We start from the raw sequence: 10,237 nt of genomic DNA, 5'->3' as shown, positions 1-10,237 counted from the left end.
AAACTATTGCTTTAAAACACTAAAGCAGCAGCAGTATACCAGCAACTCCTGTGTCCCACAAGGTAAAATTCACATATGGACTTTGGTTGGCTTGAAGAGAGCAGTATCTGGCTTTTATATAGCACTGGTTTCCCATCAGGAAAGGCTGTCTGACTGCAAAGGAAAGTCGTGAAAATATTCAGACTATAGCGTACAAAACATATTTTTCCTCTGGCCTGTAGTGCTATTTATCAGTCTAGATTTTTTTTTGGTGTGAGTTGCAGAGTTCAGGAGGTACGAGCTCTAGTGATGTCTGCCTTTTGAATCTACAGGAACTGCTTCCTTTCTGCTTGGGGTGACTGTGACATTAAAAGGGTCCCCCTAAAAAGGGCTACATTATTGTTATTGTTGTTATTGTGACTTTCGTGAATGTGAACTATGTTTTTAAAGCACTTCATTCAGACAATAACACAAAAAACTAACAGATCAAGGCCATGATAGACTAACAACTCCCGTGTTTTGTGAAGTAAATTTATTTATTTATTTTTTTGGTTGGCTTAGAGAGAGCAATATTTTGCTTATATAACAGCAGTTTCCCATTTGAAAAGGCTGTGTGACAGCAAAGTAAAGTGGTGAAAATATTCTCTGCTTTTACACACCAGGGTGTGCTAACTTCCATCTTCTGTAGATAATATACTGACTACTGATACCTCATACAGCCTTTCTTCAAACAATCTGAACTATCCCTTTAATATACTTTCAGATGTGAGGAAAATGAACAACCTGTATGTTACCTTTATTTTGTTATTGGTTTGGTTGGCATTGTAAAGTGATTTAACATTTCTCTGTGTGTTCTGTAAAGACCTGTCAGTGTTTACACCTCCTTCACTGAGTGACTCTCTTTTTCATTTATTGCTCTGTCTTATTCTTTCTACGAGGCATTAAAGAATTTCCCAGGTTTTCTCCACTCGTGGGTCACGTTGCCATGACAACCGAGATGAGCTGAATGTTCTGTCAGGCATCACCTTTCCTGTCTCACCTCTGGTGGCTGGCACTCCAGTGTCACCCGTCCAGAGCTACTGACGGGGGACTCAGTAGGTGGGCCGGGAAGAGGACAGGGAGAAAGCCAGGGTGACGGGACAGGAAGACAGAGAGCGAGAGAGAGGGAGGAAGTCAGGATGGAGATTTGGCTCAACGGCCCTCTGGGCCCCAACGCTGCCCTAATGACGGATGCCAGCGTTGCACTCAGGTGAAACTGAAGTGGCTGCGGCGTGATGGCAAGGAGTCGTCCCTGTGGGGGAGAAGAATACACAATGCTGGAAGGACATTCGCAGGGATCGCAGGTCTTGTTCAGGGCACTCAATGACCGTGTAGCTGTCTAAATGAACATCTTTTCAAAAACAATTTTAAAAAGCTCATTAATATAACTTTTCGTTGTTATTCATATGTTAATCGACCGTTCCTGAACAGCAGTTGTCCACTCATAACTTAGAAAATGTGACTGCAGAGCAGGCCTGAATTTCTCTACATGCTGAGGCAGTGAGCGTGCTCTAATAAGAATGATCCTCTGCATATATAAAGAGGCTTTAGCCCTAATAACAACAAAAAACACAAGAGCAAAAGTGGAAGAAATTGGTTAAAGGTGCAGTAAGCGATTCTGGTGACAGAAAGTTAATTGTTGAGACTCTTTCCGAGGTCGTCAAATGAAGACGTTTTGAGAATGAGACTCAACAATCATCTATCCTGCATACCTGTAATTGGCCAAAGTCTCTGATCGTGGGCTAGATATTCTAAAGCCTGAAATTGGAGCCAAGAGAAAAATCCAGTCTAGTTTTCTCTCAGACCACTTATATTACAATACAATGTTTTGATTAGATTTGACTCCTGATTTTCAGGTCGCAGTTTGATTTTCAAAAATTTATTCAAATTTATGTTAACATTTTTTTTCAACACTATGCCATTGTTAGACCATGTAGTCTTGATTTTTAAAGATCAACATGCCCTTTGCCCATTTTCAGATTCTTCTTTCAAATTCCCAGCATGTTGCTGCATGCACAGAAAAGTGCTTCAAGCTATAAAGGGTAGTTAAATTACTTCAGCCAGCCATAATGTGGCTAGATAAGCATATAATAGCCAAATAGTTACTGGAGGGCCGTTCGCTGTCAAGTAGAAAATACCTGGTCCTGCTATCATGTTCAGGAATCCTCCTCCATTCTTCACAGCAGATATGTGTGAAATGCTATTTTGCACAGATAACTGTTTCCAGCAGAAACACTGAGCTAGCTGCAGCTGTAGGCTACCGGTAAACTAAGCTGCATCACTTTGAAGTGTTTTATTGCTTCCTGCTTTTGATTTTGATTTTTGAAATTCAAAGCTCATGTCAATTGATGTTTAGTTTAATATTGAAATTGTGACACCCCCTGGTTATTTTTGCCATCAAAAATAAACTGCTTGGCCCAGCTTTAATTAGCATATCTAGCTGACCAGCTCACCACCTATAGTATCATTGCTTTACAAAGGCAAGGGGCATTTCATTTGCAAACTACAATAAGTTTGTAGGGAAATATAATAAAGTCGTCAACCAACCAACTCAAGGAATTTTAACATTAGGTTTTAGTTACAGCTATGATATAGCTGTTTTTTTTGTCATTGCAAGGGCTTTAAAGGATGCTGAAGTTTGAGAAACTGCTTTTTGAAGAGATGGTGGTCAAACGCTCTCATCATATAGTTCTTAATGTCTGATGCAACCAGATTTTATGAACAGCGGGACAGATTTTATGCATATGGATGATTCATGTATGTTACCCTTTAAGTTTAGGCACTGATGTCACTTTCACATGATACAGCCTCCCTTTCACACTTGACAGTTGCTGTGAATGGGTCCTTCACAGTTCTATCAGGGTTTTTTAATGTTCATTTTTATACTTTTTCCATGTGACTGTATCAAGGGCAGATGCTATTTTCTTTATATCCCACTCAGGAGGGAGTGACTAAGTGATGGTCACATACAGTGATGTTAAATGCATACGCCCAATTGAAAAGTTAATTACCAAAACGTCTGAGCCCCTATAGTGTTTTTCACACAGTTGAAGTAACATTGCTGTTAGTTGTGGTTACTATGCAACAGTGCACATTTTGTCTAAAAACTGTGACTAGAAATGTAGCTTTCTGTTCTATTGATCTGCAAGTTTAAACTAAACATCTGGCAAAATGATAACGAAATGAAAAAAAGAAAAAAAAGTTCATTATTCAAGCTGATTAAAATAGATTTTATTTTCAGTTTTTCTGGGTGCGTTTACAGCTTGGACTCAGCATGAATAGCAACGAAGGGGTCCTCATCTCTGTTGCTAATCTTGAAGTGGGCGCGGCCATCGCCGCCAACATTGATCTGCTTCCCAGTGCACCTGCCTCCGTCCTTCTGGCCAGAGATGACGTCACAGTAGGTACCAGCGGGCATGCCAGTGTTCAGGGTCACATCCAGGTTCCTGAAGGTGAAGAAAAGGTAGATTTATTATTTAGAAAGCCACCACAATGTCACAATGATACTGTAGAATGAGGATTTTATTTTGCTTTACATTCTAATAAAACAGGATGCAAACAGGATGTGTAAACCAATAGGATATCACTTAGGGAGAGAAAAGCAGTTTTATATGATAAGAGACACCAAACAAGAGAAATATTAAAAAGTTACATTATTTCTTGGCAGTTAACATTTGTTATGTCAAAATGAGTTTAAAGCCAACAGTGTATTACAAGACAGAAATCTAATGAACTGTTGTTACTGATGGCTGATTGTTCATGCAAGTTACATTTTATTTTATATCTTACAGTCTGCATCTAGTCCTATATGTTTGTTTAATCCAGATATATTATTTTATTTAATTGGGTGAAATTAGTTCATTAGGATTTGTCAGCACAAGTTCAAGAACTTAGCAGTTATTTCTTACCAGTCATCATTGTTGAAGACAATGAAACCGCGATTACCACGTCCAAAGGCAACCTGGTTGCTCTGATTGTCCCACCAGTTGGAGTGAGGCTGTCCGTTGACCACGTTACGGAAAATAACCATGTTCCTAAAGGGGCAAAGTGACAAAATAAAATCGTAATGTATATTCTACCCAAGTACATAAGTTCTGTGTTTAAGTTTCGACAGTCCCTTGTCTCTTGCTTTGTGATGACTCACTTGATCTGACGCCATCTGTGCTCACACACCCATCCGTCTCCACAGGTCTGGTCGGGGTTGATGGGAACAGACTTGGTGGATCCGTCACCATGGCTGGGAGGGCCCATCCAGTCATTCTGATCCTGCAAGATAATCAGGGATAAATGAGGTTGGCAGTCCTACCAGTGGAATAAAACAGGGATTTCACCAAACCAGTTCAAAAACACGGCAAGTATTTGTTCTAGAAACATTTTTTTTAAAAAAATCTTCCAAAACCTTCAACAATCTACTTTAAAAGTTATACAGTTAGAAAGTGAATTTATTTTGCAGAACTATGTGAGGGGAATAAAAAGGACAATATCATTTCAGAAAGCATGTTGATGGCTTGCCCATTTGCAAATAGAGTCATTCAAATATTAATGGTATGACAATTCAGCAGTCATATTGAGTTATTACAAAGCAAGAAAATGACTCAGAGAATGAAGAAAGATTCCAAATTACATGCTATAGATTGTGTTTTATCATTATTCCTACTTAAAAGAGACTCTACCTTTCCATTGACAATGTGGCGGTTCCAGCGGAAGCTAGACATCACCCTTGTCACTCCGTAAGGGTGGGCCAGCATGTAGCCGACAGCCATCTTGTAGAGCCTGGAGTCCCAGAAGGTAACGATAGAGGCACCGCCAGCGCCGTGGCCTCTCTGGTTGTCGTGGTTGTCAACGAAGACGAGGGCGTTGCCGTTGGGCATGAAACCCCATCCCTCTCCCCAGGACCTGCATACAAGAATACGTTAATGAGGAGGAGTAAACCTCTAAAATAACCAAGTTTGGACAAAATATCATATTAGTATTTAATTCATAAACTCTAAAAGGCACCAGCTGTAGTCAGGGGTCATTTATGAATAATACTGTCAAATATGTCACGCAATTAAACAATAAGAAACCATTCAATTCAATTCAGCCGTTTGTGCATCAAATTTGATATGTGATTTAGGCACAACAACAAAGACACACATACTTGGTGTAAGACAGCTTCTCGCCGTTCCATTTTCTGAAAACAGTTCCCAGTTTGGCACCATATTTGAACTCAGTCACCCTTCCCAGATGGAAATACTCCCTAGAGGTGATGGGCTCACCTCCCAGATCAATAACCTAGAGGGAAATCAACACATAGTTCACATCAATCACTCTATTAGATATGGATTAGATTAACTGCAGCATCCGTGATTTGTGGATTGACAGAAAGTAATTTAACAAGTAATCTGTTTTGATTCAGCAGTAACAAGAACCAGGTTTCTGCTGTTAAACATTTCTGTTGTTAGTGAAGACAGAGCACACTTATTTTTTAGATCACATTCTGTCTTCAGCTTCCTACTTTTTTTTTTTTTTAGTTCTTCAGGTTCATCCTTTTACAGCCCCACTATAACCTGAATTTACCTGTGTGTCAGCTACTGCATGTGGTAATATCAGCTTGAATATTAACATCTGCTCCCAGTGTGCATGTGTTTGTGTTTGTCATCTTGATTTCCAAGCTCATTTTCCCATGGCTCTGCTGACGGCTGTTTTGCGCTATCAGTCATAAATATTGGCAATGTGGGCGGACAACTAATCGCATGTTTGCATGTAGGCTCCAGCTGGGACACGCCCAATCATGAACCTGGATGCAAATTTTACTCGCAGCAGGGGGACTTTTTTGTTTGCTGGAACCATGTTTTTCTGCAAATCAAGTCCAAATAAGTTCATCCAGCCTTTTGGTTCAGCAAGATATACAAGTAAAACACAAAACTGTGTCACTTCTCCTCTGACTCTTAAAATTTTTTTGTTATTGTCTATTCTTACAAAAGGCAATGTAACTCATCTGAGGGCTTATCCAGAATTCTTTTCCCCTGAGCTAAAGGACAATCAGAATTAATGAGTCATTGTAGTTGTGGCATTAGGTGTAAGAAAACATTTTGGAAAAACTCACCTCCTGGAAGATGAAGGGTCTGGCGCCACCAGGGAACCACTTGGTGTTGAGGTTGTGCAGACGACCGTAGACAGCAGACAGATCACCGGGCCACATGTGCTTGCAGGCGTCCACTCTGAATCCAGCCACACCCATGTCAATCAGCTTGTTCATGAAGTCAGCCACCTTGCCCCTGACATAATCCTTCTCCAGCGCGAGGTCCAACAGTCCGACCAGACGGCAGTCACGTACCTGGGGCAGCAAATGAGCATCAACATCACAATTCAGTTATTCCTCATTCTTGTTTTAGAGGACCAGAGTGTTGGATTAAGTGGCATCTAGCAGTGAAGTTGTAGATTCCAACCACCTGAATACTTCTCACCTCACCCTCCCCTTCCACACATGTAGGAGAAACTACAGTGTAGTGATGCTCCCAAGTCCAAATATGTTATGTTATGTTATGGAGTGTCTGACGTTTCTTATTATAGCCAAACAAAGGTTGCATCCACTTTAATTAATCATTGATATAATGCACCAAGATTATTACCTTCAACTGAAGGATATTTCTGTATCCCTGCATACATTGTGGTGGCGATTCCCAAACTTCAGAATGCCGCAGCCCTCCCAAGCCTTAACTCTGATCAAAACATGAGACTAATCATACCAATGATGAGATTTAAGATATGTGTTTACTTGACAGGTCAAATCCCCTGGCTTTTTTTTTTATTAGTTCTGATTCCAAAATTAATCATAAATATGTTATGGTAATTTCAATCTAATTTAGACTTAAAAATGTTTTACCAGGCCACACTTTGGGAATTACTCCTGTAGACTTTCTATGAAGAATCTTTTGATTTATAAAGCATTTTTTTCAGTTTCTAATTTTTCACTATCCTCCAGTAAAGAAAGAGGTGATGGTCAACTTCAGACAGTCCATAAAACATTTGTCTAAAAACTTGGTTTAGCTTTGTAGCCACAACAGTTGCATTGGCTGAACAGATGTGGATAAAGACATCGCTGTATACTACAGTTGCTGCGAAACCCTGTTGTGGAAGAGGACCTGTGCTCTTTAAGGTAATGAAAACATAACAATTTGTATTTCAGGTGAATATACACTAATGAAAACACACTTAATAATTAAAACACTTCCAAGTCAAAGACTGGGTTTGTTGTGGAAGCTTCTAACTAAACGGCCCCTTGTATTGACCCTGAATGGAGTAAAAAGTAAGTACTATGAAATGTAACAGTAATACTGTGAAAATTACACTGTTCTATCAGTGTATATGAGGGACATTTATTACCTGATTAGCATCACCATAGTTCTCAATGTTGCCACTGCCAGTCCTGCATTTGTGATCATTGAAGTCCATGTGGCTGAAGGGGACAGAGGGGAAGTCCTTCCTGCCAGCACTGAACCAGCTTCCACATGAAGAGTGGGTTCCCTCTCCACCGCCAGCGCCACACATGTGGTTAATGACAGCGTCCACGTAGATGTTGACCTGTGGGGTGGACACAGGATTGCAGGTGCAACACAACTAATCAACACCTCCCTTCTATCGCTCCACACTTTCACTCCTCTCTTAGCACGTCAGGTTCATTCTCAGGTCATAGGAATATGTCAGAGCTGCTCTGCTCACTATGGCTTTACTGTAATGTTGGTGGTCTAAGAACTAAAGTGTGTCACTATAAACAAAAAACAACGGCTGAATGTCTAAAGTGTGGATGATAATTCCTCAAGACAGATGCATTAATTTACTAAATTGTTGCTCTCCGTTCAAAAATGCTCTTTGTTCTGAAATGCCAGCTGTCTGTTGTTATAAAACAGTTTGATAATGATGCATAAATTATGTAACAGATCTGGTAAGAATTTGTTGTCTTGTACAAGCTTGTAGATTTATGAGGCGGTGACAGACGCCTGAGAACATCGTTCCTAACGTTCGTCTCTGAATCACTGTTGTGATGTGGTTTACCCCAACGTTGTTGCATCTGGTGATCATGTCCCTCAGCTCGTTCTCATTGCCAGATCTGGAGCACAGGTTGTAGCCGATTGGCTGGTATCTCTGCCACCAGGGCCTCCAGGGATTGTTCAGCACAATGTGCTCGTTTGGAGGGGAGATCTGAGCAACACAGAGGGAAGACATCACAGTAAGTATCACTTTTGGGACAGGAATTGTCTGCAGACAGAAGACTGTTGTTAAACAGGGTTATATGAGTGTACTGTACAGTTACTAAAGGTGCATTCCAGTGATTTTACAGTTGTAGTTCAGTATAATCATCACAATGAGCATCACTCAGCCATATGTGTGGCTAAAGTTTGAAAAATAAAATACTTCAGGGAGGGCTAATAAAAAATATTACATTGGTGCATTATGGGAAATGTAGTGTTGCAGTGTTTGCAGGTTGATCCATACAAAGTGGGAATATCATTGTTGTTATGTCTGCCTATTTGTCATTTAATATAAAGTGATCATAAGCTAGTGAGCGATTACTCTATGGTTTAGATTAGGCCTATTCAGTTGGACCATCAACAAACTGATGATTTTTAAATCTGAAAAAAGAATATAATTGTGATTATATATGATAAGATTATGAGTGTTTACATTGTTTATTAGAACTTTTTTTTTTAAATTTGGGGGCGCCCTTTTTAATGATTATGTCTGTTGTTGAAAAATAATTGAATAGACCTGGTCTACAAATTTATAATATATAAATATTATAGCATATATAATATTTTAACATCTTGCTTTTACTGCTTTTTTTAGTGACCTGTGTGAAAAATTCTGACATCTTATTTTTTAAAAAATTAAAAAAAGAGGGGATTACTTTCTGTCTCTAGACTTCCATCCACCTTTTTGTAGTCATACATACCTGAACTCCACCAAAGCCATTTGGACCCAGGAAGCGCTCACACTCTGCAGCGATGTCGGCCCAGCGCCACTCAAACAGGTGGACGATGGCGGTCCTGCCGTGCTTCAGTTGAGGGTTGTGCTGGGCGAGGCCGAGCCCGAACAAAGCCACCAGAATGAACAACTTCATGCTTTCCCTGGATGAGCGAGAAAACCACACTCACCTGCTGCCTCACCGTCAGTATTTATATTCGTTGTCTGTCTCTTCTGGACCAATGACAAACGGGCAAATATCAACATAGAGGTTAAACAGGTGCGTCTTTCTCACAGCTCCCTACCGTGTTTCAAAACTAGTAGAAGCAAAGATAGCTTTGAGAATGTGCTGAATCCATATCCTAATGCTTTCTTATTCATGTTCTGACAGTGACGTATGTGTTGCAATAAATTTTATCCTCTCTGCAGGTCTAAACAAAGTGAAACTTGCACTTCAAAGAATCACATTTGTCTCATCTTGTTACCTCAAGAATACAACAGCAACATCCCACAAAAACATTATTTTCTGGCCTTAAACAACATACTACCATTTTAGCCTGAATATGAGATTAAAGTATTCAAATGATTCAAATATGAAAGCATAAAACATATTATAATTTACAGCTCGTACCTCTCAGAACATGACAGTTTAGATTCATCCAGCTCCAGCATTTGATCATTCAGGTCAATAACCAGATGATGACTCAACATCCAGTTCCAACTCGCCCAGAAAACAAATAAAAATGCTGAGTCAGGTATAGTCTGTATCAGGTTTTGTGTGTTTGTTTGAGGATTAAGTCTGAAAAGTAGGCAGGTATCAGAGAGGAAAGCGTTTTTCTTTTTAATTTAGAACTAATCAAACATGTGAGCCTTTATGTAATAAAGGAACTGTCCTCGACATGAGTTTGGAAACTAGGCCTAAATGTTGAATAACATGCGTAACAGTGAGTTTAGGTCTTTTTGATGGAAATTTGAAGTACACTTTGGATTTCTTTTGAGATATGAAGATGTATTGTTGTGTTTTATTATCATTTTAAAAGATGGAAAATGATTAATTACAATTTGTACAAAATTGTGCTAATATTCCTGGTAAGAAAGTTTCAGAAGGTCTTGCATCAGGGGCCAGCTGAAAAATCATGCACATGCCATTTCCGCCGTGTAAAAACAAGAATCTCAGTTTAAATGTGTGGTGAGAATGTGCACACCTCAGGAATACTTGAGTGGTCTAATGAGCAGTAGAGCAGGCACAAGTACCTATGTGTAAACAGATGTT

At 39.7% G+C, this 10,237-nt stretch overlaps 1 protein-coding gene across 2 annotated transcripts; it reads right to left on the bottom strand.

Annotated features, from left to right (window-relative positions):
• Positions 1 to 3,224: 3,224 nt before the first annotated feature.
• LOC146317879 (alpha-amylase) lies at positions 3,225 to 9,729 on the bottom strand. 2 transcript variants are annotated; one of them, XM_084731612.1, is made up of 10 exons: positions 9,596 to 9,729; positions 8,954 to 9,198; positions 8,056 to 8,202; positions 7,387 to 7,584; positions 6,107 to 6,337; positions 5,159 to 5,292; positions 4,692 to 4,914; positions 4,163 to 4,284; positions 3,927 to 4,052; positions 3,225 to 3,464 (listed from the first exon to the last, which is right to left on the bottom strand). In XM_084731612.1, the coding sequence occupies exons 2-10, from the start codon at positions 9,119 to 9,121 to the stop codon at positions 3,275 to 3,277; spliced, it is 1,539 nt and encodes a 512-aa protein (XP_084587738.1). In that variant the 5' UTR covers positions 9,122 to 9,198; positions 9,596 to 9,729; the 3' UTR covers positions 3,225 to 3,274. The 2 variants fall into 2 exon arrangements, with proteins under 2 accessions (XP_084587738.1, XP_084587739.1); XM_084731613.1 differs by lacking the exon at positions 9,596 to 9,729 and having other exon boundaries at positions 8,954 to 9,258.
• Positions 9,730 to 10,237: the final 508 nt, after the last annotated feature.

This window comes from Lutjanus erythropterus, chromosome 12 (genome assembly GCF_056507025.1).
Source record: "Lutjanus erythropterus isolate fLutEry1 chromosome 12, fLutEry1.hap2, whole genome shotgun sequence".
In the NCBI taxonomy this organism is placed as follows: Eukaryota; Metazoa; Chordata; class Actinopteri; order Lutjaniformes; family Lutjanidae; genus Lutjanus; species Lutjanus erythropterus.
Note: the sequence above shows the minus strand (reverse complement) of the source record. Positions and strands in the feature narration are given on the sequence as shown.

What these genes read in the sequence shown, in the direction of transcription:
- LOC146317879 (XM_084731612.1), bottom strand. Translation starts at nt 9,121, where the DNA reads ATGAAGTTGTTCATTCTGGTGGCTTTGTTCGGGCTCGGCCTCGCCCAG. An exon ending in ACTATGGTGATGCTAATCAG is followed by an intron (nt 6,338 to 7,386) that starts GTAATAAATGTC and finishes TTGCTGCCCCAG; the next exon opens with GTACGTGACTGCCGTCTGGT. An exon ending in GACCCTTCATCTTCCAGGAG is followed by an intron (nt 5,293 to 6,106) that starts GTGAGTTTTTCC and finishes ATTTCCCTCTAG; the next exon opens with GTTATTGATCTGGGAGGTGA.